Source organism: Fragaria vesca, linkage group LG6 (genome assembly GCF_000184155.1).
Source record: "Fragaria vesca subsp. vesca linkage group LG6, FraVesHawaii_1.0, whole genome shotgun sequence".
Taxonomy (NCBI): Eukaryota; Viridiplantae; Streptophyta; class Magnoliopsida; order Rosales; family Rosaceae; genus Fragaria; species Fragaria vesca.
The window spans coordinates 33,385,565-33,411,788 of NC_020496.1; the positions used below are offsets into that span (position 1 = coordinate 33,385,565).

A 26,224-nucleotide genomic window follows, 5' to 3' on the forward strand; every position below is an offset into this window, starting at 1 on the left:
ATTCCAGTTTTCCGGTCAGATCACCCAAAACTTCAAACAAAGTCAATCTGGCCAGAAAACTGGAATTCGGCGGACTCGCCGGGGATGGAAAAAGGTCGGGGAAGCTGCTGGAGTCCGCTGGGGGTGGAGGCGCGCCCTCACCGGCGCCGTACAGTGGCGAACGGAGGGAAATCTGCACCGTAAGGCGGTGCGGATGTCCGTATCTGAAACGGACTGTGTATATATATATATATACATATATAACCACCATGCAGGCTGCAGTCGTCCTTCAGAAATCATCCCAAGAGTTAAGTCAAATGGAGTAGGGGGAAGTACAAAACTCCGTGATAGAGCATGGTTTGCAGGCATCAAAAGTTAAAAAGGACAGATTACTATTTTAAATCATGATTGTAAGATGAAATCTTTCTAGGTTCTCTTAATATACGTTAAGAATTAGACAGAGTAAATACATTATGACGAAGAAATTGGAGAATATTATCGGTATGCTGCCCAATTAAAGCCCCAACATCAGAGAAGATAAGTAGTATGCACATAACATTGTCTTTCAGAAGGTGATTACTAATTAATAGTACACCAACAAAGATTCACAAACTTTTGTAAAACAATCGAATGAGGCCCAACCCTAGATTCATCTGCAAAGGATGAGTGCACCCATAACCACTACTATCCCAGTTATTCCATTGACATGTGAACAAAACTAGCAGTAGATATCAGTTCGCAAACCATTTTCTTGGGGTAATTAAATGTATCAAATGCGATATCAGAAATGCTCAAGTCAAATCCGCCTAAAATTTAATAATACAAACCTAGCCAGGGGATAAATGAAGATACAACTTAAGTGCAGGGCAGTAAGAAAACAGACCTTCACAGTGGCTGTGATAACATGGCAAGCAATCCTCGATATGCATGATCCCAGTAGAATTCTGTTGTATCCATTCTCCGAGGCAATCTGCAACAAACAATGCATCCAGTAAGAACAAATTAATCCGCCCTATTGACTGGTCCAAAATTTGAAACAAAAATCCATCCACATTCGAACCTTCTGCAAGGCCAACATCCGGAGATGCAGTAAAAGATCTTCTTTTCCAGTGGGGTCAGTAACAGCATCTAGTAACCTCTTCAGCCTCTCCCTTCCATCACCACACTCTGAAGAGTAAACACTCTCAATGGGCACAACATACAACTGTTTCGCGGGCGGGGCTAGCTCCTCCACAATAGCTGTAATCTCTTGAATTGCTTTGTATAGTTCATTGGATGGAGAAGAATAAACACTAGCCTCATCAATGAAAGCAACTCCAACTCCGAAAACCGGTAATGACCTGTCCCTACTGGCATCAAAATTCTTCTGCGCTTTGCTGTGCATCTCGTGTACAAACTCTAGAGCAACCCTGAAACCCAAAAAAAAAAAAACAACATCAATTATCATTTGCGAGAAAGAGTGACCGGAACTGATTCAAGAGAGTGAGCTGACGGACCTGGAAGAAGGGCCGCCGGAGAAGGCGAGGAGGACGTTATCGGAGGGAGAAATCATGGCGTTGGAGGTGACAGCGAAGCGGAACTTGCCGAAGAGGTTGGCGCGGAAGCATTCGGAGCAGAAGCGGGAGTCGTCGGCGGAGGAGGAGATGGGAGGGTTGGTCTTGCACTTGAGGCAGAGACCATTGCTGATGTTTCTGTTGGCAACTGAATTGGTATCTGGGTCATGTTCATCTGGTTGGTCTTTGTAGCAATTTGACTGGCAAGTTGAGGCACTGCACGCCATGATTACTACTGAGCTCCAAGACCTGAAGCTCGTAGGGTTAACTGAACAGAACAAAACAGAACAGACTCTGGGTTTATGACTTCCGATAAACTATAAACCCTTTTGCTTAATCGGGTCCGGGTACCGGTATACGGATAATACCCACTTGGTAAATGGGTCTATCTCGAATGTAAAACTATGTTGCCATACACTCCACCCAGCCACTTGGTAAATGAGTCTATCTCGAATGTAAACCTATGTTGCACATACGGGTGGAGTGTCGGAGTGTCCGACACGCGTCCAACACGGCAAAAAAATATGTCTGACACACCACGTGGCGTGTCCAGAAAAATTGATTTTTCTAACACGTCTATTTACAACACGTCACGTCAGTTTTTCTCACTTAAAGAGTTAATAAATAAATGAGCGCAGTAGAGGTCTGTCACGCAGTCGCACACAAACAAAGAGAGGAAAGTCAGGAAACGACACAGATGAAGAAAATGTCGCCCATTCAATCTCTTTATTTCATGCATAATTATATGAAATTTTGTGTATAATTATATTTTAGTATCTTTATTTTTATTTATTAAAAATACATAAATATATAATTTTGTTTACCGTGTCTAAGTCGTGTCGGAAACTCAATTTTTGAGTTTTGTTGTGTCGCGCCTTGTCGTGTCGCTGTATTCATGTCCGTGTCTGTACAACTTAACAAAAACAATAAGAAGTCATAAACTCGAGGAGTGTGTTAAAAAAAAAAACGTGAAAACATTCCAAGAGCGCATTTCTCATACTCATTCGTTAGTTGGTCAATTTTCTCAATTCTTCTTCTCTAATTTCAGTTCACTTTTTAGGTTTACTCCGTGCAATGGCTCCAATTGAAGAAATCCTTAAGAATTAAATGTTGCATTTTGTTAGGGTTTGTGGAGATCGGAAATAAGGTCATTCGTCAAGATTAATGAGATGAGTTTTCTTTTCGGGGCTTCATGTTAATGGTTTGAATTGGGTATATGTATCAAGATTTTAATTTAAGACCAGGTTTTGGGAATTTGGGAATGCGCCATCGAAAGCCTTGAAAACTATGGTAATCACATAGTACACAGATTGGAACCAGTGTTTAGGGTTTATGAATTATGACAACTGTTATTAGTTTCTGGTGGGTTTTCAACTTTTCATCTCTTGAGCATTTGGATGCTTCTCGTAGTTCTTAAAGTCGATGGTTGTTATGTCCGTAGATATTTACTTCTTTCTTGGTCAGTTGATGTGTACCTACGTAGTCTGACATTTATAACCTTTTAGCTTTTGGTTTTGTTTGAAATCTGATGCTATGCCTTGCATGATTCATGGAAACTATCAAGAAACTTGTTCTTCCTTTTTATTTTTTTTGTTTTTATTTTTTTGGCAATCCTATACTATTCCTTACCATCTTTCTCTTTTCTTCACTAATGGTTCAGACGTGCTTTGGGTCCTATAAATCTTAATGATTAATCACTATCATTCAACTTTAAAGGAAAAGTCATGATATTTGAAATTCAACTAATCAAGTGCTTGAGATAGACGATTCATGTCACATGCATTTGACTTAACCATAAGGAAGTGCAAATACCAAAATCAAATCATTTGGAAGTGGTGACATCTCCTTGTTCTTCTATGGCACCGTGAGGCGTGAGCTTCACATTTTGTTTAGTGTCAGATGCTTAATGCGCTTAAAGACCTCTACACGTTTGATAGACACTACAAAGAAGTGGCATTTTAAGACGCATTCATTAATGAATTCCTCAAATTATGACTCTATTGATAAAACACTCACTTTATGACTTGTAGTTCTGCACTCATATAACTTGGATGGTGAACAAAATCTCGTTGAGATGTGAAGAAAAAAATATACATACAGTATTTTAGCTCGATACCTTATTAAAAGGTACTCACCTAAAGAATTTCACATGTTTTCTAAATGGTTGATGTTATTAACACCTTTTTGTGTTATTAACACCTCATTTATTTTTCTATCCACACATTTCAATTTTATTTACAAACTTGTCACTTAAATATGTTTCATGATTAGTTTTTATCATAGATAAGGTGTGTTAATAACACTAACCTTTATAAATATAATATAGTCTAAATAAACCCAAAAATGTTATCAATAATACTATTTGTGTGGCTGTCCACATAATCAATAAACTTGTCACTTAAATATGTTTCATGATTGGCTTTTATCATAGATAAGGTGTGTTAATAACACTAACCTTTATAAATATAATATAGTCTAAATTAACCCAAAAATGTTATCAATAATACTATTTGTGTGGCTGTTCACATAATCATTTTGATGTCATCGTGTAATACTCATTAGTTAGAGTCCATTATGTTATTATGGAAACTTAAGATTGATCACCAAGTTACTTATGAGTGATGATCAAGTAGCTTGTGAGTGAAGATCAAGTTTGAGTGGTCACCAAGTTTCACATGAGTGATCACTAAGTTGGTGGATTCAAATTTGCCAATCACCTTTTACTTGACCACCTCAATGACCACCATCTAGATTAGTGACACATGTTTTTTTTTAATCAACAAAAAAGTAAAACAATTTAAAGAGATATGTGTCACCAATCTAGATAATGGTCATTGGGGTGGTCAAGTAGAAGGTGGTTGGCAAATTTGAATCCTAAATTAGTGTGATCATCAAGTAACTCTATCCCTATTTAAAGGGAGCTAAAGAGAATGAGAACAATACAACATTTCCCCCATCTATCATCTCTTAGTCTTCTACTATCTCTCTCTTCATATACTTTACTTTTCAGTAAGCAAGTTATCTCATTCGGTGCTGCTAAATGTACCAAACAAACTTCTAAGTAGACCCAACAAGTTTTTTAAAAAACAAAATATATCTAATTAAACCAACAAAATTCCCTTACTGCCCTTATCTTGTACTTAGCAAAATGAAAATTTCTTAGTGTTAAGTCTAGACGTCAAGATCGATCACGACTCATGGACCTCTCTTGTTATGTCTTGGACTAAATTTTTAGAAAGTATGCTACCATAGAAGGAGGAATTCCTGCAATTCGACTGATTTATCTCCAACAAATTGGCAGTATGAGCTTTGCCAAAGCAATAGGAAACTGTAAATTATTTGGATTACATGGTGGTTTCACCTGTCGTTCCCCACTTCCCCTCCTCCCAAATGGATTATAGTTGTGTGAACAATCATTAAAGAAATAACAAAAAGGAAGACTTGTTGGCAACAAAATCAAGCATGAAATGGTACGAATGGAATACAAGTCTCTTTCCCTAGCTTATACGTTTGGACCTCTTCTCTCCAATCTAGTCAAGCTTGACCAACATTACATTTCTAATTAAACCCAATTTGTTGCACCAAACACACACATAAACTCCCATGGTACTACGCTTGGAAGTTTCAGTTTCATCGGCTCATCACTGTGTTTTTTTTTGTTGGGTTCAAGATAGGGGTAGTAAGGGAAATATTCTAGTTTAATTTGATTTATTTAAAAAGAAATAATTTTGCTGGGTCTACTTAGAAATTTGTTGGGTACATTTAGCAGCACTCATCTCACTTTATAACAGAAAACTTGTTGCCAACTTGTTTCTCCTCTCTTTTGCAACGTTTGTCGTTTTAACATCCTAATTCCAAACTTGTCAATCCACATGAAAACATGTTTGTCTATTTTTTTTGGATGATGCTATTAACACACCTTTTTTTGCTAGTAACACACCCATGACTCACTTTTGTTTACAAACTACCCAAATTACCCTCATTTAAATTTCTTTTCTGTTTTTATTTTTAACAACTGAATTATCTTGAAATCTTAAACCCATTTGCACAAACAGTCATTCATCCGTCAAAACTCATCGACTTCAAAGCAAAACCCACTTCGCACAGACTAGTCATTCCTCTTTGTCGAAACCTATCAACTTCAAAGCAATCATAGAAGAAGACTTCGAAGAAGCAGATTTAGACTCATCTTTGGAGGAAGTTATATCTCTGATTTGCAACGGAGACACAGCAGAAGATCAAGACTTTAATGATCATTCGAACCCCCTTAAATCAATCGTTCCTAGTAAGATTCTAAACGATATGATTATGAATATTTGGTTTTGGTTTTGGTGTATTTCAATCTATCTCTCTTACAGTTTTGGTGTTTCCATTCATATTACCAAAAATCCTTGACACTTTAACTATTATTGAACAAGTAACCAACCGGAATGGTGAATCAGCGTATACTCCGACAAGCTAGAGTGGTGGCAGAATATGTTATATCAGTACATGACCAATTTTTGATACATGATGGGATATGTTCAGCTTTTTATTTAGATTGATGGCAATGTTTTTGTTGTGTTACAGCTTCGGTACTCTAGTTGTCTTAAATCTAACTTGATCGTTCATATTTTTTGATTAATAGTAGTTGTGGTTTAAGATGATCATTGTGGCATTAAATCAGTGGTTTTAGCAACATTATAGGAGAGAGAAAGGAACGAAAGAAAAGGGTGGGTGATACACATTCATTCGTTCATGTATGAATAAAGATGTTGATAGCGAGAAAGAAAACATGGCAGAAAAAAGGTACTCGACCTCGCAGAAGCACAATGAAACAAAAGCATGTAGAAGCACAATGAAGCACAATGACACCTGAGGTAGGCAAAAAACAATATAAGAAAAAAAAAGCTAATAAAACGCACCACGTGGCCAAGGAATTCAAATTTAAATATGGACCAGGTTGCTTTAACGTGAGAGCAACAAATAAAAATTCAATATAACCAGGGTTGTTGTTCAAATTATTCCTCAAATTTGAGGTTACAATTATGACCCATTAGCATATGATCGGCAGTTAAGGATGCAATACTACAATAATAGCTTTAGCTAGATTTATTGTAAGAAAGCTGATTAAGTGTATTAATGATGGGTGTGTGGATAGAAATTTATTGTATAAGTGGGTTTAAAATTTTAAGATAATTCAGTTGTTAAAAATAAAAACAGAAAAAAAAAAAATTAAATTAGGGTAGTTTAGTAAAAAAAATTAGTACGGAGGGTGTGTTAATAAAGTAAAAAAAAAGTGTTAATAGCAACTTTTTTTTTTTGTCTAAAAGGATTTTTGAGGAATTAAATTTGACCAAAAAGGGAAACGGGTACGGGTCAGAAGCCCTAATAAAGTAAAACGGGTATGGTCAGAGCAACCTAGGCTATTTCCTTGACCCGCCCCTTCTCTGTCTCCCAACTTTTGTTTCGCTAGTCTGTCTCTCTCAACTGGTACGTATCACCCCATTCATGCAAATTCAAGCTTTTGATTTCAGTTGTTGATGTTTCAAAAGATACGAACTCTTTCTGGGTTAACTTTCAGTTTCTGGGTCTGAATATAGTTTTGCCTTGGTGGGTTTTCTTAATGCCTACATGGGGTTTCAAATTTCACTCCTTTCCTTTCTTTCCAATTTCACTACAATCTTGTAATTTACTGAATGCAATCAAGTTTGTATCTTTACTCAACTTTGTAGCTTATTGTGTACTAAGGTTGTTCCTTTTTGCTTTGTAGTGCAAGATACACACATAGCATTAGAAGAGAGAGAGAGAGAGAAGAGAGAGAGAGAGAGAGAATGGGATTGCCTGATTCTTCTGGAGGCTTGCTGTCGGAATTGGATGTTGATGCTTTCAGGCGCTTATTTCCTCTTCGGTTTTATGAGAGCCATCTTGTGAAATCCACACGCCCTGATGGGAGGTCACTTGACAAAGCTAGAGAGACTTCCTCGGCCCTTGGTTAGTCCCCATTCTTTGTTTGTTTAGTTGTTGTCAAGTAACTGTGGAGTTTAACTCAACTTGTTTAACATGCAAACTGAACCCTTTTGCTTCGTATTGTGTAGGGGCTGTTGCCTCTGCGGATGGATCAGCACTTGTGAAGATAGGTTCGACGGTAATGGCTTAACTTAGTGTGTGTGTGCGCGCTATGTTTCTGATAATGTGATATATGTTGGTCTTGTTACTGATGAGTTTCGTTTGTTGTGTATAGACAATGTTGGCTGCTATAAAAATGGAAGTCACGACCCCTTCTCAAGAGTTGCCAGATGAGGGACGCATAGGTTGGCTTGCACCACTTGATAATTTTTGTTGTTATTTCCGAGATTACTTTGTTGAGATTGATTTTCTTGTAATTGACTGGTTCTCCACAATTTTTTATTTTTGCTTTTCTTTCAGCAATTGAATTCCACATGCCTCCAATTTGTTCTCCAATTGTAAGGCCTGGCAGGCCAGCTGAGGCAGCACCCGTTGTGTCAAAGCAACTATCTGACACTATTTCAAGGCATGTCCTTCGATTCTCTTTCCTACCTGGATATTATTTGAGTTATTCTGTGTAGTTTATGTTTCTTTTTCTTTTTCTTTGTTGGTCTAATTGTTCTAACCACTTCAATACAAAATATGACTGTAGTGAGCTAAACTTTTATCTCGGTTCTTTGCTTTATTTTTCTATTTTGGTTATGTATGTGCTTTATTTAATTCAATTGATGCAAAAAATTATAATACAACTCATCCTCTACTTACTAAAGTAGTTATACTTTTCAGGCTCCTATTATCTTTTGAAAATAAATTCTGTAACCCAATGCATTTCATATGGGCATCATTATCTTTCTAGTCTTAGAGTATAGCTACTTGCTCTGTTCAGTGTGATCATCCAGCCAATTTGCATTGGAATCATTATTGTTTTCTGGCATTAATTCAATGCATTGTTTACTGGTATCCTTATCTTGTTCGTGCAGTATAGTTACTTGCTCATTTCAATTTGACGCATTGAAATTTTTAAATGCACTATTGTGTACTGGTGCCCTTATCTTTTTCTCTTAGCTTTCAACCTGTATAGCTACTTACTCTGTTTTGGTAGGATGTTTCGTATGATAATCTTGGATATTGTGAATTTACTAATTTTCCTGGTTGTTGCAGTTCTGGCATGATTAATGTGAAGGAATTATCCTTGATCAGTGGAAAAGCTGCTTGGATGGTCTACCTGGTAAATTACATGGAAACTTTGGAAATATCTGTTTATTGTAGTTCATTGTTGTTTTTGGTCATATATGTATGTATGTATTCTGAAGAAATGTCTGTTTTATCTTTTCCAACATTCAGGACATATACTGTTTGGACGCTGATGGTGCTCTATTTGATGCTGCTTTGCTGTCAGCAGTCGCTGCCTTTTCTCACTGTAAGTCCTACAAATATTCACTGTCCCTGTGTAAATTAATTACATCATATGGGATTACTTTAGTTGCCCATAATCCAAGTATCTCAGTTTTATTACTCAAGAATCAGGTTTTATCCAGACTTTGATTTTACATATATGCATAAGCAGGACAGGAAATAAATGTCCATTACTGGTGAAGTTTGTGCTGTTTTTTCTTGTTCATGCATGTCTGTTCTACATCTCTATCTTGAGTTTCTATTTCTCTGTGTGTTCATGCAAAGTTAATAAATGATGCTAGTGAGGTGGGTGAAATGACTGAATTGTACTCCCTACATTCATGTAGTTGAAAAGAAAAAAGAATATCATGTAGTTGAACAAATATAGAGTTGCATAATGTATATCATGAATGTTCTGTTACAAGTGGTGATTAGAATTATAATTTGAACTGTTGCATAGCATTTGAATCCCATTTCTTGCAGTGCAGATTCCTGTAGTTTCTATGAACAATGAAGGAAAAGTAGTTGTTATGTCTGAGGAAAATGAGGGAGGAAAGGAGCCGGTCAATAAAGAGAAGAGGAAACTCACGTTATGCAGTATTCCATTTTCACTAACATGTATACTTTATAAGAATTTCATCTTGGCTGACCCTACAGCAGAGGAAGAATCGATCATGGAAACACTTGTAACTGTGGTTTTAGATTCATCTGGTCAACTTGTGTCTCTTTACAAGCCAGGTGGACCAGTTCTTGCCTATACATCGGCTATCCAGGTTGGTTACCTAGTTTCTACCCTTGTGTCATGTCAATGTTTTAATGGTTCCCTGCGATTCAACTTGGTAGGATGTTGTGAATTTCAGATTTTCGTTGTCTTAGTCTATCTAACTGAGAGTAATAAAGTGTATGTTCAGATTAGTAATCATTTCATCACACATCAGTAACTAAGGTTTTAAAACTGTTTTGAGTCTTCTGACATTATCTGCATATCCACGGAAATAGAAAAGAGGAGAAGAGTACATTTTTCCAATGTTTTCCCGATTTAACAATAATATAAAGCCAATCAACTCTACGAATGTGTTCAACTTTCAATTGGCTTGAAACTAATGAAAATGCAATCAACTCTGGTACTTGATTCCTTTTCACATAAAGTATTTTTATGAGTTACTATTAGACAGTATTGGTGGTTTTGTTATTTGTTTATAATAAATAACTGCTCCATTATGAAAATTAGGCTGAAAGATGCCAAGTTATCCACCATTTTTTCTGTATACATTTCTTATAAACCATGTTTTTTTAACTGATGTATGTATATAAGAGCGTAAGAATACAATGGCTGGTGAAATATTGTTATGAATCCTTACTCATGATCCAAATGATGATAAGGAAGACTCTTTGGTTGCAGGATTGTGTTGCACTCACTAGGCAAAGAGTGAGGGAGCTCCAGATGATTTTAGATGAAGCCTCCGCTGGTATGGAGGTTGATTAGTTTCATCTTTCATCTCCTAAGGGGTGTTGTCTTTTCTATTAACATCTTGTTCTGGCCTTATTTTGTATTGATATTTGTTACTCTAGTCAAAGGCTTCAGAAAGGTGGCAATAGTCAATATTGAATCACTATGTGAAACTGTTCTGCAATCTTTTGTTTGCATCGTCTTAATGGTTACGGTCACATTGTTAGAGCAATTAGCAGTTTTATGCCATGGGTTGCTTTCCGTGTGTGCAAAGCTTGTTACCATACTTGCCTGGCACTCGCTAGTCGCTAGTTCTTGATTGGTTCGAGTTACGTACATACATGTTCATGATCCCCAATTGATTGTGCCTTTGCCATGTTTTGGTTGTGCTTATAAAAATTTAATAAATAGTAGCTGCATTGGACATTGGTGATTCATCTTCAAAGCCTTCTCCTTTTAAAAAATAAAATAAAATAAAATTCTTAAAAAAACAGGCCTACTCATTTTAAAAGGGATGTGTCAGTGTGTAATTATGGCGTGGGGATCAGATTGATGTGTATTTCTGCTTTTGTTGTCTTGCGAAATGTTTTTCTTCTTTCATAAGAACAAAAGATTTTTGTTGTTTACATTTTGTGAAACTTTCGAAAGATGAAAGTTAGAGAGGGGGTGTGTTGGTATCTCCTCTCAAAATACGTGGCGTCAATTTGAACATGTGGTGGCAAACTGTACATCCAATCATTGTCGCTAAATTATTGGGTTCTGGGAATGTGAGCAAAGCCAAAATACCAAATGCATTCTGATACAGTTCATCACTTTAATAGTTTAATTCGAAAAGTATTGTTGTAATCAAGTAATTCTTCATCCTTGTATGCCATTGCCAAGTTTATCAAATTAGACCTCAAACTTCTGCTGGATGTTTATATAAATGTTAAGCACGAAAGCTTCTTTTCCAATCCATTACCCTTTTGTTCTCCTTGGCAGTAATTTTTGGTATTAGTTCGGTTGCGAATGTTTGTCCTCATAAACTCAAGAACCATTGAAATGTTTTTCTTGCATATTCATTAAAACCAGCATTCAAGGGACACTATGAGGTCTTACCACAGAGGTGTGTATCCAAGTGCATCAATCTCTTCTGCAATTAAGCACAAGTGTAGTTGTTCCTTGTTTCTGACATGCAAACTAGGTAGTTTAAGATCTACCATTTTCACTTTATCCCCTCTCCCCTTATTCCAGCAGCCAGAATGGTAGGGAAATCTGAACCGACTCTACCTTATCTCGGTGTAAATGCTCTAAATAACTGAGGCTACAGTTTCCATACTAGGGTGTTTTCATTTCACTCTGAATTGGGTGTATTCGATTTTTAGCAAGTGAACTGAGGTTTGCAAGTACTAATAATAGTTTCAAAAAAAAAACTCAGTAACTAATAGATGTGGACACAATCAAGTGTGCAGTCCACTGGCCTCAGTTGTGATACCTGGTCCCATAGGTGTCACATACACAATATCAACTCCTTTTCACCAAAAGACGCAGACTTATAACCAGAATCTTTACACACAAAATGAGCTTCACTTGAAGCAGAGACCAAATATCTCCTTCCCCCTATCTTTTTCTCTCTCATCATCCACCCGGCAATACCAGAAATCCAATTGAGCCAATGAGAATTCAGCAAACTCCATCAGAATGACCCATGTAGATAGATAAGCAAGTCCCCTCCCCCAATCTCTCTCCTCCAAAATCCCCAAGCAAACTTCACCTCAGAAACCCAGTTTACTTGCACTCAGAATTTGCTTGACCACCCATCAAGCCACGTGTCCCCAACTCCCACCACCAGCCATGAAACACCAAACTGTTACTGACTCACACTCCCTCCAAGTGTGCTTTCTTCTCCACACAAACTATAAAACTTCAACCTTCAAATCCCCACAAGAAAAAGATAGAAGACACAAACCTCAACCCTGATCACAACTCACAACTAGAGAGAGCAGAGGAACTCACTCTCTCACATTCTTCTCCCACTCCTCAAATTTTGAAGCAGAGGAGTTTCCTAGCTACATTTCTTCCTTCTTGTTCTTGGGTTTTGATCACCCACCAAATATGGCTTCTCTAGTCTCCTCACCTTTCACCTTACCCCAAACAAAGCCAGACCAACTCTCCTCCTTCTCCAAAAAGCACTACTTCCTCCACTCCTTCCTCCCCAGAAAGACCAACCAAGCCTCCTCAAAGACAACACTCAAAGTAAAATGCGCAATGGGGAACGGCCTCTTCACCCAGACAACACAAGAAGTCCGTCGTATAGTCCCTGAAAACAAGCAAAACCTCCCCACAGTCAAAGTCGTCTACGTCGTTCTCGAAGCCCAGTACCAGTCCTCCCTCACCGCCGCAGTCCAGTCCCTCAACGCCTCCAACAAACACGCCTCCTTCTCCGTCGTGGGTTACCTCGTCGAAGAGCTCCGAGACGACGACACGTACAAAACGTTCTGCCAGGACCTCCAAGACGCCAACGTCTTCATCGGCTCGTTGATCTTCGTGGAGGAGCTGGCTCTCAAAGTGAAACAAGCAGTCGAAAAAGAAAGAGATAGAATGGATGCAGTGCTAGTCTTCCCTTCCATGCCGGAAGTTATGAGGCTCAACAAGCTCGGCTCGTTCAGCATGTCGCAGCTGGGCCAATCCAAAAGCCCGTTTTTTCAGCTCTTCAAGAGGAAGAAGCAAGGAGCTGGTTTTGCCGACAGTATGTTGAAACTGGTTCGGACTTTGCCGAAAGTGCTCAAGTACTTGCCCAGTGACAAGGCTCAGGATGCTAGGCTTTATATTTTGAGTCTTCAGTTTTGGCTTGGTGGGTCCCCTGATAACTTGCAGAACTTCTTGAAGATGATTGCCGGGTCTTACATTCCGGCGTTGAAAGGGGAAAAGATTCCGTATTCGGACCCGGTTTTGTTTTTGGACAGTGGGATTTGGCATCCTTTGGCGCCTTGTATGTATGACGATGTGAAGGAGTATTTGAACTGGTATGGGACTAGGAAGGATGCCAATGAGAAGTTGAAGAGCCCCAGTGCGCCGATTGTGGGGTTGATTCTGCAGAGGAGCCACATTGTGACTGGGGATGAGAGTCATTATGTGGCTGTTATTATGGAGCTGGAGGCTAGAGGGGCTAAGGTGATTCCGATTTTCGCTGGGGGGCTTGATTTTTCGGGGCCTGTGGAGAGGTTTTTGATTGATCCTGTGACCAAGAAGCCTTTTATTCATTCGGCTATTTCGCTTACCGGGTTTGCTCTTGTTGGGGGGCCGGCTAGGCAGGACCATCCGAGGGCTATTGAGGCGCTGATGAAGCTGGATGTTCCCTACATTGTTGCATTGCCTTTGGTGTTCCAGACTACTGAGGAGTGGCTGAACAGCACTTTGGGGTTGCATCCGATTCAGGTGGCGTTGCAAGTGGCTCTTCCGGAGCTTGATGGAGGCATGGAGCCTATTGTTTTTGCTGGCCGGGATCCTAGAACTGGTAAGTGATCATGTTCTTACTCGTTTATTGTTTCTGTGGTTTCACAACTAGTAGTATTCAGTTAGCACTTAATTAGTGAGAAAAATGATGTTCACAAGTAGTAGTGCTTAGATAGTTATGTTCCTACTAGTTACCTTTGCATCTCTACTTGTGAATCCTTGTAGTCAGAATTTTCTATGTTTACTGAGGATCAAATTGTTGATTGCAGGGAAATCGCATGCTCTTCACAAGAGGGTGGAACAGCTCTGCACCAGGGCAATCAGATGGGGTGAACTAAAAAGGAAGGCCAAGGTATTTACCTTAATTTATGCTGTTTCTTCCTTAAGCCCAAGAAAGTTGTTACAGAATACATGCGCATATTATCTGGAGTTAAAGATGATTGACTGACTATTACCTATTATCTTGTTACTGTTGATCATTATCTCAAAATTTTACATTGAAATGATATTTATGAATCCACTTTTCCACAAAAATGGAGCTTTGGGGATGAAAGGAATTCATAACTTTTTGATAAAATATGAAAATTCTACAGGATGTAGTTAATTTTACTGGAAAAGGAGGTGATCAACATATTGAGCCGTTTAGTTTTGTTGAAAGTTATGTATAAAAGTAGCATTATGCTTTCTGGGGAATTATATATGCCTTTCTAGTACATAGATTCTGATCATGGAAAGTTACCCTTTTTCATTATATGTATCCTCAGCTTCTAGTTGTTCACTGAATAATTTTGACATAATTTGATGATTGCAATATGACCGAGTGTATGCACTGATGCAGGCAGAGAAGAAGTTGGCGATCACAGTGTTCAGTTTCCCTCCAGACAAAGGAAATGTAGGAACAGCTGCTTATCTAAATGTTTTCTCCTCCATCTTCTCAGTTCTGCAAGAATTGAAAAGAGATGGTTACTATGTTGAGGGACTTCCAGAGACTTCAGACGCTTTGATTGAAGAGGTAATCCATGACAAAGAGGCTCAGTTCAGCAGCCCAAATCTGAACATTGCTTACAAAATGGGGGTTCGTGAATATCAAAGCTTGACTCCTTATGCCGCTGCATTGGAGGAGAACTGGGGAAAGCCTCCAGGGAACCTGAACTCTGATGGAGAGAATCTCTTGGTATATGGGAAACAGTATGGCAATGTCTTCATCGGTGTACAGCCCACATTTGGCTATGAGGGTGATCCGATGAGGCTGCTGTTCTCCAAATCAGCTAGCCCGCATCATGGTTTTGCTGCATACTATTCATTTGTTGAAAAGATCTTCCAAGCTGATGCTGTACTGCATTTTGGTACTCATGGTTCACTAGAATTCATGCCTGGAAAACAGGTAGGGATGAGTGATGCATGTTTCCCAGACAGTCTGATTGGGAACATTCCCAATGTCTATTATTATGCTGCCAACAATCCATCTGAAGCTACAATAGCTAAGCGTCGGAGCTACGCCAACACCATCAGCTATTTGACACCACCTGCAGAAAATGCTGGGCTTTACAAAGGCCTCAAGCAGTTGAGCGAGCTTATCGCGTCCTATCAGTCACTTAAAGACACCGGCCGTGGACAACAGATTGTGAGTTCAATAATCAGCACTGCTAGGCAATGCAATCTTGATAAGGATGTAGACCTACCTGATGAAGGCGTGGAAATATCTGCCAAAGAAAGAGATCTTGTGGTCGGAAAGGTGTATAACAAAATCATGGAGATTGAGTCCCGCCTGCTGCCCTGTGGGCTTCATGTCATTGGTGAGCCTCCAACAGCCATGGAAGCAGTTGCAACTCTGGTGAACATTGCTGCACTGAACCGTCCAGAAGAGAATATTTTCTCACTCCCAGCTATATTGGCTGAGACAGTTGGAAGAGACATAGAGGATCTTTACAGACAAAGTGATAAAGGGATACTGAAGGATGTGGAGCTTCTAAAGCAAATAACAGACGCATCAAGGGGAGCAGTTTCTTCATTTGTGGAGTGTACAACAAATGAGAAGGGTCAAGTAGTTGATGTAAAGAATAAGCTGACCTCAATTCTTGGGTTTGGAATCAATGAGCCTTGGATTCAGTACTTGTCAAACACAAAATTTTACAGGGCAGACAGGGAGAAACTTAGAACATTGTTTGAGTACTTGGGAGAATGCTTGAAGCTGATCGTGGCTGACAATGAGATAGGCAGCTTGAAACAAGCATTGGAGGGTAAATTTGTTGAGCCAGGACCTGGTGGTGACCCGATCAGAAACCCGAAAGTGTTGCCAACAGGAAAGAATATTCACGCACTTGATCCACAATCTATACCCACCACAGCAGCAATGAACAGTGCAAAGGTTGTGGTGGAGAGGTTGATAGAGAGGCAGAAGCTTGATAATGGAGGAAAGTACCCCGAGACGATTGCACTTGTTTTGTGGGGTACAGACAATATCAAGACCTATGGTGAGTCCTTGGCTCAGGTTTTGTGGATGGTTGGTGTGAATCCAGTTGCTGATGGTCTTGGACGAGTCAACAAGGTAGAAGTAGTGCCTCTTGAAGAGCTTGGAAGACCCAGGATTGATGTTGTTGTTAACTGCTCAGGAGTCTTCAGAGACCTCTTTATCAATCAGGTATTTTTCCTCTCTATGGACTGTGCTTCCTATTTTTTGGCTCTTCCATTCATACATGGTTAGCATGGTAATAATTTTACAATGGTTACTTACTATCTCTATCAAACATTTTGATTGTTTGCAGATGAATTTGCTTGACCGAGCAGTGAAGATGGTAGCTGAACTAGATGAGCCACTTGAACAGAACTTTGTCAGGAAGCATGCACTGGAGCAAGCAGAAACCCTTGGCATTGGGGTTCGTGAAGCTGCAACCCGGATCTTCTCCAATGCTTCAGGCTCCTATTCCTCTAATATAAATCTTGCTGTGGAGAACTCCTCATGGAATGATGAGAAGCAGCTGCAGGACATGTATCTGAGCAGGAAATCATTTGCTTTTGATTGCGATGCTCCAGGTGCAGGCATGGCTGAGAACAGAAAAGTTTTTGAAATGGCATTGAGCACAGCTGATGCAACATTCCAAAACCTGGACTCATCAGAAATCTCACTTACTGATGTGAGTCACTACTTTGATTCAGATCCAACCAATCTTGTGCAAAACCTAAGGAAGGATGGAAAGAAACCTAGTTCTTACATTGCTGACACCACCACAGCTAACGCTCAGGTAAGGACAGACACTCTTTCAGTACTGAATTCAGTATATGTCATAGATGTTGCTGAAGGTGCGAAAAAACCAATAGAATCTGTGATTGACATTCTTTCTTACAATGCAGGTTCGTACACTCTCTGAGACCGTGCGTCTTGATGCAAGGACCAAGTTGTTGAATCCCAAGTGGTATGAAGGAATGTTGTCTAGTGGTTACGAGGGTGTTCGTGAGATTGAGAAGAGACTCACTAATACAGTCGGGTGGAGTGCAACTTCTGGGCAAGTTGACAACTTTGTGTATGAAGAGGCCAACGCGACTTTCATTAAAGATGAGGAGATGTTGAACAGGCTTATGAAAACAAATCCAAACTCCTTTAGGAAGCTGTTACAGACGTTCCTGGAGGCCAACGGACGTGGTTACTGGGACACTGATGAGGAGAATATTGAAAGGTTGAAGGAGCTGTACTCAGAAGTTGAAGACAAAATCGAGGGAATTGATCGATGAACTCAAACTCATTGTTGAGGAAACTGTACATTATTTTGCAAATATCAGTAACATGATCATTTACTTGAGCTTCTAGGAAATGTCTAATGTGAATTCTTTCCCAGTTCCCCCCTGTTATTCATTTGTGGGGATATGTATCTGTACTTATACTCTCAGACATTTAATCCTATAAATACATGTATTCAAAATTGGTGTACTAAATATTCTCAAAAAGACTAATCTGTCTCAACTTAGGCACTTAAAGAGTTGAGTATCGTTGTGTAAGAACCGTCCTAGTAAGGAAGCCTATGGTCTAATTTCCCCAAATGCTCAAGCAGGCAAACCTAATTTGTACTGAGTTGAGATCTGTTTGCAATGACTGTTGTGATGCAATGCTTATGATGAAATTGACACACAGATTTCTCTATAGTTCTCTCTTGTATGAAGTGTGCTAAATCTTATAATGTTGGTCATTCGACTCTAAGAACAAATTCTAGGGCTGAGCATGGGACGGGATAGAGCTCATCTAACGACCCGTCCCAGACATTGAAATCGGGACAGAACGGGATGGACTTTGCGTTTTTTAGATCCACCCGGGTCCTATCCCGGTTGGGACGGGACGAGCCTAACGTTTTGAGATTTAAATCCCGTCCCATCCCAGTAAATTTCGGGACGGGCCTAGAACGGGTTCGGGATTACGGTTTTTTATGCCCACCCCTAACAAATTCAGCACGGTACTAGAGCTTGTGGCTACCTAATCGGAAACTTTACCTTTAAGCAAAAGAGAACAGTTCACGTTTAGACTTAAACGATTTTGAATGGCATTAGCATATATATTGGTTCTTTCAAAGCATCTCCTGAAACTTATGGCACTTGTCAAACAAATCATCAATCAATGTGTTATTGGCTACTTACATGAAAAGATTGGCCAACATTGCAATTCTTGCTGCTAAATAATACCAAAGGAATCCATTCAAAATTCGGACCAAAAATAAAATAAAAAATCCATTCAAAATAATACCAAATGTTGAAAAGTAAAGAAAAGAAAAAGAGAATACAGAGAGAATAGTTGGGAGGTACATCAGAGTACATAACTAATGAGTAATTACGTGGACAACCATATATATTATAATATTTATAACACCAAACGAATTGATAGAAACACATTTCAACTAAATTAATCACAGCTGTACACAGGTCAAATTCTCATTGTTGATTACACAATTCTGTTTCATATATTCACGAGCAAAAATAGAAAGATGAATACATCTTGTGGGGGAGGAACATCTACAATCAGTAATGAATGGTAAATGTAAACCTACAGAGAACCAAAAATAAGAAAGAAAAAAAAAAAGTGCCCTCCCTCAAAGGAAAAGAAGAAAAAAGATGGTTTGTATGACAATTAACAAAGTGGTACACATTTCTTAAAAACTCCCCTTTCTGTGTATTTTATGTATCAAAAGAGATGAATTTACCTTCAGACTAACTCCAGTAAGAGAGGATCACCTTCTGCCATTCTTCTTATTAGTTTTATGAAATCTTGTTCACTTGACACACTCCAAGGGTGCACGACAGGCACTTGAGCTGAATAAAGAGACGAAGAATTAGTAGAAGGCGATTCTTCCTCATAGACCATTGTGCTTAGCACCCAGTCAAAATTCTGAGGTGAATCTAATGCTAGAAAGAACATCGGAATAGCAACTTTGTGATGGATTTCCAGATCTCCCACTAGATTAACAAGATCGACGAAGTCAGATACGTATCGACGAGGGATGTAGAATATTTCAGAACTGCATACTATGAAGCTCTTGCGATTTGGTATGGTGTTCTTATAACTGACTTGGAAGTGAGCTGGCATCATGCTAACAACCTTCTTTACCATGCTTGATTGCTTTGAAAACCAATCTGAGTTGTCATTTGGTGACACCTTGGTCCACGACTTGGATACCTAGATTCCATTGTAATTGTGAGCGAGATAGAGGAGAATTTGGCAAAAAGGAACAACACTAGCAATTTCTCTTTCCTAATATATACCTTTTTAAATAGAAGTTACTGAAATTTCTACAAGGAACTATGATAACTATTTGTATAGCTGGTATAAATTACTAGTGATATATGCAAATGGATCAGAAGTCATATTACCTCATTTGTGATCCATAATTTGTTTTTGTCTGCTTGTAGAAGATTCCAGTAATTAAGAATAGTGTCGTCTTGAAGGAATAAAAACCCATCGGCACCAGAATATCGATCAAATATTTTGGGTAGGTACCTGCAAAGCAACATTAAATAGTAAAATTAGAAAACTGGTGGTGGAACATCTTAACTACTTTCATTATAGCCTTTAACTAAACTACAAGTAAAAGGTTGGGCTTTCAGTTGAAAGATCTTTAAGTAAGAAACTTAAAACTAACAATGCAACCCAGGACTCGCTTTTAAAAAAACAGTGCATCAATTAAGCACATTTGGTGCCAGAATAATTTTAAAGCTAGGATATGTATAGATTCTGCAGTCCTAATATATACTTCTCAATCTGCCTCTGGTTCAATCATATTACTAGCATAAATGTGATTTGACTTCAGTAGCCCATAAAGCATACCCAAAAGGCAGCAAGTCATGAAACTAAGGACAAGGATCAATACCCTCTTCTGAAGTAAAAATCTTTAACCACTACAACCGGAGAAAATTCAACAATGACAATCAGAACATTGTGCAAGTGTTACTGAGATCACAAATTCTGGAACTCGGCACAGAAATTGTGGATCACTTAATAACTGATATCAGTCAACATTAATAAGTGAGTGACGCCCAAGACTATGTGATGAAAGGCTCTGCACCTTGCCTTGAAGATAGGAGAAGGGCAGAGCCTGTACTTGGTGACAACCACTCCTGCTGGTTCTAGATCCTCATAATTCTCATAGATGGTGCACTGTCATAACTGCTATGTGCCTACTTTTATAGCATGCCCCAAAAGTTACCCTATTGTGTTTTTTTGTAACACCATATTTGAGTATCACCTAATACCTAACATATAGTCTTGAACTGTGAGAATGTCAAGTCACTACGCCATCTGGAATCCAATATACTAGATCATTTCTATATCATGAGAGAACATTAACAAAAAGTTAAAATTAGATGTGCAAAGTCTCATGTAATCTCCAATAGCACTTGATATTAGAATATCCCAAATTTGTGTCTGACCATATCCCTAGATATAGGTTTCGAAATAAAAATGAAGATTTCAATAAAAGATTAAATCATGGAATCCTACATGGTCTTAAGCCCCTAAGCAATCTTACTATATGAAAAGCCCCTAAGAAATTTAACTCTAAAAAAAAAAAGGACAGCCAACACAGGAATTTAACCAAATAAATATTACCAAACTGAGGTAAAATTCAAAAACAAGAGTGACTTACTTGTAAACATTTTCCAATTTTCCTTCTTCAACAACAAGGTCTAGATTCTTCGACTCTGACAACATGATCACAGTTTTGAATATCCTCCCATACAGCAATCTCCATTCAAGAGCAGTACGTTCCACAGGGCCACTGCAGAACATAATAAGGACAACATTCCCAAAGTTCTTCCTCCATCGGATCAAATTTGCAATTTCGTAGTTCACAGTTCCTGTTTCCTCGACTCCAAGATGAACAGATGGGAACTTTTGCGGGACAAACTCTTTTCGATCCCCCTCACCAATAATTCCCACTGGCATACCCAAATCCAGTGAAATTAATCTTGGTTGGTTGTACCCAACAGCAATCAAGTCCTGAAGCCAAGCAGCAGTAAACTTCACATCCTTCTCGGTCCAAAACCCCTCTTCGGCCATAGCAAAGCTTAACTCTAGGATCTTTTCAGTCAATCTTTGTTTCCTTGCTCTCCATGAAATCAGAAACTTAATCAAACGCCCAACATTCACATGAAGATCTTTCTCTTCCGAAAATGGATACGCCTCGATTCTATCATACCGGTGAACAGTCGGTGGATAAACCACAACCTGACCACCTACTTCCCACAAAATCCTCTGCGCCCAGTATCCCCTCAAAACATCCGAAGCCATTGTGCTAACCGAAACAGGAAGCATTAATCCCCAAAACGCAGGCGAATGGAAAATGGTATTGAAAGAATTCACAGGCACCATCATACCATGCGGCAATCCCACTTTTGGGGCATTCTCATCAAACCTAATATCAAAAGCTTCCAACCCCGATTTTCGTGTGAAATAAAACACGGAATCCACATCCGGAAGCCCATTGGATATACCCTGCTGTATGTACTGCTTCCCACCAAGAACATCAGTGTAGAACTCCTCGTGTCCAAGCTCACCCACATTCTCCAACGGCAGTCCTCTAGGCCAAACTGACCGCTGCCCGAAATGAATATAGGGATTCACAATAGTCCTATTGGGATTCTCATGGCTATACTGCAATATAGTCTCTTGCCTATGACCCTCCTCCCCTACCAAATCTATATCAAAATGCTTCCCCAAATCACCATCAATCACCTCCCCACGGTCGTCGGCGTCGAATATTTTCCGGGCACCGTGTTGTATAGCAAACAAGTAACCCACAGTCTTCCGAACATAAGAATCATAAGGCAAAAACTCCAAAACCCTAAAACCCAACTGGACCTGTTGCTCAAGGGACAAGTAGATCGCACCTTTCAGGCTCCAATCCGACGGCGTTTTGGAGTTCCCAATCGCCAGGACCTGCCAGCCTCGGATCTTCACCAGCTTCCGGAGCGGCTCCGTCGGGTAGTCCGAAACCGAGACCACGACCCACTTGTCAGATCGGAAGCTGGCGTAAGGTGACGTCTTGTCGAAGATGCGCTTGATGCTCTTCTCGTCCAGCTCCGGCATTTGGATCCGCTCCAGGGACTCGGCCTGGGTCTGGAAGCAGAGCAGCGCCGCCGTGTCGCCCATGTTGCGGAGCATGAAGAGGACCGCCACGGTGGCGATGAGGGCCGCCACGGTGACGATCTTGTAGAGGTTTTCGGAGAACCATGTGGAGAAATCGAGGTTAGGTGAGAAATTGGATACGGCTCTGATCTGAGACAATTTAGGGGACTTGGGTTTGCTCCGCTCTTGGACCAACATCGAATTTTCACACTATTTAGTAGCACCACCCAATGCGGCGGCCAATATCTACCAAGTTTACAAATGGCTGCTGCTTCACTAGTGACCCTTCTTGTGAGCTCTTGGGAATTGGGCAGGCATTGGATCACTGAATGTTGAGGTTGAAGGGTGATCTGGGTTTGGTGTTGCCGACAGTTTAGGGGATGGTGAGGAGTCGTGGTTGGAGTTTGGTGTTTTCGTAGACTTGAATTTAACTGCTCTCTCTTTCTTTTGCACACACAGTTTGGTGGTGACTTGTGGGGGCGGCCTTCACTCTCTCTGTCTCTGTCTTCTTCTTCTTTCTATATTATTGGGGTCTTTTTTCATTTTCTATTTTATTTTTCTGTTGAAGGTTAATCATCATTTCTTAATCATGCTTCTGCTTCTGCTTCCATCTTTGGTTCTTTTCGATTTGCCAGTCTGCAAATATTGTATGGTAGCATAACTTGCATCGGGTGGATTGAGTACATATATTTTTTTGGATTGAGTACATATTACTCTATGTTTTTATGTGTGATAATGGGGATTTGGGGTCACTTGTGCCTTCTTACTCCAGGCCAATAATTGATAATGAGAGTTAATTTTGTATCCCAACACTTATTACATGAGAGGGAGTTCATTAGACGACACGTGTGATAAATTTTCAAGTCTAACACGTAGACAACATTTAGGTGACGTGGAGTTCGTGTGACCATTAGGTTTCACACGTGGAAGCGGGTAACCTGCTCTGATACCATAATAAAGTAGTCTGGAGTTCACATCTAAAACCAATTAGTAATAGATTGAGTGGCCCAAACCCTTATAAACCCACAGACAATGTCTCATATTCCCGATGTCTCATATTCCCGATGTGGGATTAATATCTCAACAATCAGAAGATGATCTAGAAAGCAGCCAAACAAGCGAGATTCCACCAGGTCCTGAGACACCACTGCCTCACCTCAGCAAGCTTAGCTCCATAAAGCCATCACCATTCTTAGTTGTTCATCTGGTCGACATTATATACAATAACTGCTTTTCTCTTCGTCTCTACAATGGTGATTATCAGTCAGATGCCACAGGCTCAGCCATGGTCGTGCTCTCTGTGTCATCTATATTGGGTCATGGAGGGCAACCAGAGATTGTCCTAGAAGCTTTATCTTACTGCCTGGAGCAGATCTTCTCTCCATCTTTCAAACAGATGGGTGGCTTGCAATTTGGACTAGGACTTGAAGACGATGTAATCCCCTACATTGTTGTGCTTGCTTTGCGATCTGTAGAGGATGGTCCAGGCTGGGGAGACCGAGCTGAAGTCAGAAAAACCACGAAAATCAAGAAGAGTTGAAATCAGGAGTAAGCTTAAGCAGGTTGAGAGGAAAATCTACTTCCTCATGTGTTGGGTCCATGAGCAACTTGGTGAAGCTTGGTTTTCCTTAGGAGTCATTGTAAGCACAGAGAAAAGCTCAGCTATGAACTATGAATCTATTTCAAGGTCTCACAAAACACACAACAAACCCGAATCCAGGAGCAAAGCATTTATCTAGGCAATCTCTTATACTTTTTAAACATAAGCAAAGTGTATTACTTTACTAACTGTTGTCATGATTTAATAGTTAATATATATATGCTTGCCTCAGTTTTTCCTTATGATTTGATGAGTTTTTGTTCTTTTTCCAGTTGGGGTGGGAACAACTCACAATCCTTGCAGGACAAGGATTCCCCTATGCTTTGATTATTTATAAGGCTATTGTTAGTAGTGGCGGACGCAAGTTATGTAAGTGGGGGCAAAAAAAAAGAGTTGAGGTTTGAGCTCTTCAGGTAGTTAACCTATACTATTCTAAAAAAGGATCCGGCTCCTCTAAAGTGAGCAAAATGGTGAAGTTAGTAAAGTTCATAAAATCTATACTCTTTATCTAATCTAAGGGCTCTAAACATGACACGTCACGCTTAGATCCATTTAGTCTTAACCATGATCACCTTGGGTTAAATGTCATTTTTATTCTTTTAATTGAATGCATTAAATGTAGATAACAAAAGAAAAAAAAACAAAAAAAACTTTAATGCCTCTGAGTCATACGACCCATACCAATGGATCGACATAAGAAGCCATATAGTGAGTTGAAGGATGTTGAGTCATTCATGGGCATAATCTCATCTTCACCTTTAACCAATCTTGCAATTCCAAAATCAGTAACTAAAGTTGTCATGTCATCATTTAGTAGAATGTTGTTGGGTTTGAGATCACGGTGAATAACCTTTTGATTTTTTTCTTTTCTTAAAGTACGATCTTTTGATGCTTGGTTTGAGAGGATTTCATTTATTCAAACACATGATATTCAGATCATGGGGTATGCTTGCTAAACTTGGAAATTGGTTGTTTTTTTTATTTTTGGTCGTAGAAATTGGTTGGTTAATCTTTTGTTTTTAGAATTTGTATTGAGTTCGTTCTAGTAACATACATAAGGTGTTGCATGAAATGACAAGCTAAATTTAACATTCTTTCAAAATTCAATACTCCATATAAACTTGAGTGCAACAATACTTCAGATTCTGAAACTTGTAATAGCAACTGAAAATCATTACAAGGCATGATGGTGGAGTAAATGAATATGTGTCCCTTATTAAGATTTGGCGAGTCCCCTCCTGCTTGGGCTTCACACTTTCACTGCTTGTCATTGTATCATAATCATAATCATTGATTTTTTTTTCCTTTTGTTATCTACATTTAATGCATTCAATTAAAAGAATAAAAATGACATTTAACCTAAGTTAATCATGGTTAAGACTAAATTGATCTAAGAGTGACGTGTTATGTTTGGAGCCCTTAGATTAGATAAAGAGTGTCAAGAACTCAAGATTTTATGAATTTTACTAACTTCATCATTTGCTCACTTTAGAGGAGCCAAATCCTTCTAAAAAATATCAAAGTCATTTTCACCAATCATATGAAGTCATAATGAAGCACTATAAAATTGCAAGCTTTCCAACTTTCCAACTTCAAAACTTCAATATATGAATTCAAGTTCAACCAGACCCCCCAAAACCATAAATTCGATAAGAAAAAACACCTAAATTTATACCCAAAACCAAAAATCCAGAGTCATTAATCAAACACGATACCATATATATTTTCCTTTAGAACATTCTTAAATAATTGGTGTATATGCTATGTCGTGACCGCGGGAAAAATCACATGACCATTGGTATATATAAGAAGCTGGTTGGCAGAATTGAAAGTTCATTAGGGGCAACTGCCCTCACTCTGCGTCCGCCTATGACTGCTAGAAGACCAACCAACAGAACCAATCATGTCTAAAATGTATAATTATTATGCTAAATACGTGTGCCTAGTGGAAGGCACTGGTGGAACCTCGGTCCCCACGGACATGCTCTTGATCAGATTTAAGTTAGCCCGGCAATACGGACACCACCTCTCGACCGACCATGCAAGACTTGCTACGTATAGTAATGAGGAACTTCTTACCAAAAGACGAGTTATGGTCCCTATCTCCGATTTCAAGCTCTTCTCGGAAATTAAGGCCTCGGTGGGCAAATCGCATGCCTAGCTGATTCCCTGTTTGACATGGGTGTGCCAAGGTGGGAGCACCCGAACATCATCAAAGATAT

At 39.3% G+C, this 26,224-nt stretch overlaps 5 protein-coding genes across 6 annotated transcripts in view; 3 read left to right on the top strand and 2 right to left on the bottom strand.

The window, feature by feature from the left end:
- The window catches only part of LOC101296028 (cytoplasmic tRNA 2-thiolation protein 2-like), a 4,549-nt gene extending 2,790 nt beyond the window's left edge, over positions 1 to 1,759 (bottom strand). Inside the window, exons 1-3 of the mRNA XM_004306158.1 lie at positions 1,476 to 1,759; positions 1,040 to 1,388; positions 863 to 949 (exon numbers count right to left, since the gene is read on the bottom strand). Of these exons, the coding sequence (XP_004306206.1) occupies positions 863 to 949; positions 1,040 to 1,388; positions 1,476 to 1,759 (720 nt within the window). The remainder of the gene's footprint in view (positions 1 to 862; positions 950 to 1,039; positions 1,389 to 1,475) is intronic.
- A 5,531-nt stretch (positions 1,760 to 7,290) lies between these two features.
- Positions 7,291 to 10,608, top strand: LOC101311398 (exosome complex component RRP43-like). Of its 2 annotated transcripts, XM_004304305.1 has the most exons (8): positions 7,291 to 7,505; positions 7,610 to 7,659; positions 7,756 to 7,825; positions 7,941 to 8,046; positions 8,682 to 8,748; positions 8,865 to 8,940; positions 9,399 to 9,688; positions 10,318 to 10,608. In XM_004304305.1, the coding sequence occupies exons 1-8, from the start codon at positions 7,346 to 7,348 to the stop codon at positions 10,399 to 10,401; spliced, it is 903 nt and encodes a 300-aa protein (XP_004304353.1). In that variant the 5' UTR covers positions 7,291 to 7,345; the 3' UTR covers positions 10,402 to 10,608. The 2 variants fall into 2 exon arrangements, with proteins under 2 accessions (XP_004304353.1, XP_004304352.1); XM_004304304.1 differs by lacking the exon at positions 10,318 to 10,608 and having other exon boundaries at positions 9,399 to 10,004.
- A 1,677-nt stretch (positions 10,609 to 12,285) lies between these two features.
- LOC101311885 (magnesium-chelatase subunit ChlH, chloroplastic-like) lies at positions 12,286 to 17,713 on the top strand. Its single transcript, XM_004304306.1, has 5 exons — positions 12,286 to 13,861; positions 14,070 to 14,152; positions 14,639 to 16,441; positions 16,566 to 17,042; positions 17,152 to 17,713. Exons 1-5 carry the CDS (start codon positions 12,460 to 12,462, stop codon positions 17,527 to 17,529), a joined length of 4,143 nt encoding a protein of 1,380 aa, XP_004304354.1. The 5' UTR covers positions 12,286 to 12,459; the 3' UTR covers positions 17,530 to 17,713.
- Positions 17,714 to 18,689: 976 nt separating this feature from the next.
- LOC101312175 lies at positions 18,690 to 22,838 on the bottom strand. Its single transcript, XM_004304307.1, has 3 exons — positions 20,922 to 22,838; positions 19,651 to 19,777; positions 18,690 to 19,456 (listed from the first exon to the last, which is right to left on the bottom strand). Exons 1-3 carry the CDS (start codon positions 22,598 to 22,600, stop codon positions 18,986 to 18,988), a joined length of 2,277 nt encoding a protein of 758 aa, XP_004304355.1. The 5' UTR covers positions 22,601 to 22,838; the 3' UTR covers positions 18,690 to 18,985.
- Positions 22,839 to 23,450: 612 nt separating this feature from the next.
- LOC101296316 lies at positions 23,451 to 23,942 on the top strand. Its single transcript, XM_004306159.1, has one exon. It carries the CDS (start codon positions 23,451 to 23,453, stop codon positions 23,940 to 23,942), a length of 492 nt encoding a protein of 163 aa, XP_004306207.1.
- The last annotated feature ends 2,282 nt before the right edge of the window (positions 23,943 to 26,224 follow it).

Bases quoted from the DNA above. Each gene is read 5' to 3' on its own strand.
- LOC101311398 (XM_004304304.1), top strand. From the start codon at position 7,346: ATGGGATTGCCTGATTCTTCTGGAGGCTTGCTGTCGGAATTGGATGTT. The intron at 7,506-7,609 runs GTTAGTCCCCAT...CGTATTGTGTAG, and splicing joins AGAGACTTCCTCGGCCCTTG to GGGCTGTTGCCTCTGCGGAT. The intron at 8,749-8,864 runs GTAAATTACATG...TCCAACATTCAG, and splicing joins CTGCTTGGATGGTCTACCTG to GACATATACTGTTTGGACGC.
- LOC101311885 (XM_004304306.1), top strand. From the start codon at position 12,460: ATGGCTTCTCTAGTCTCCTCACCTTTCACCTTACCCCAAACAAAGCCA. The intron at 13,862-14,069 runs GTAAGTGATCAT...TGTTGATTGCAG, and splicing joins TGGCCGGGATCCTAGAACTG to GGAAATCGCATGCTCTTCAC. The intron at 16,442-16,565 runs GTATTTTTCCTC...GATTGTTTGCAG, and splicing joins GAGACCTCTTTATCAATCAG to ATGAATTTGCTTGACCGAGC.
- LOC101312175 (XM_004304307.1), bottom strand. From the start codon at position 22,600: ATGTTGGTCCAAGAGCGGAGCAAACCCAAGTCCCCTAAATTGTCTCAG. The intron at 19,778-20,921 runs GTAAGTCACTCT...GTTGCTTTGCAG, and splicing joins AAATTGGAAAATGTTTACAA to GTACCTACCCAAAATATTTG. The intron at 19,457-19,650 runs GTAATATGACTT...AATGGAATCTAG, and splicing joins AATTATGGATCACAAATGAG to GTATCCAAGTCGTGGACCAA.
- LOC101296316 (XM_004306159.1), top strand. From the start codon at position 23,451: ATGTCTCATATTCCCGATGTGGGATTAATATCTCAACAATCAGAAGAT.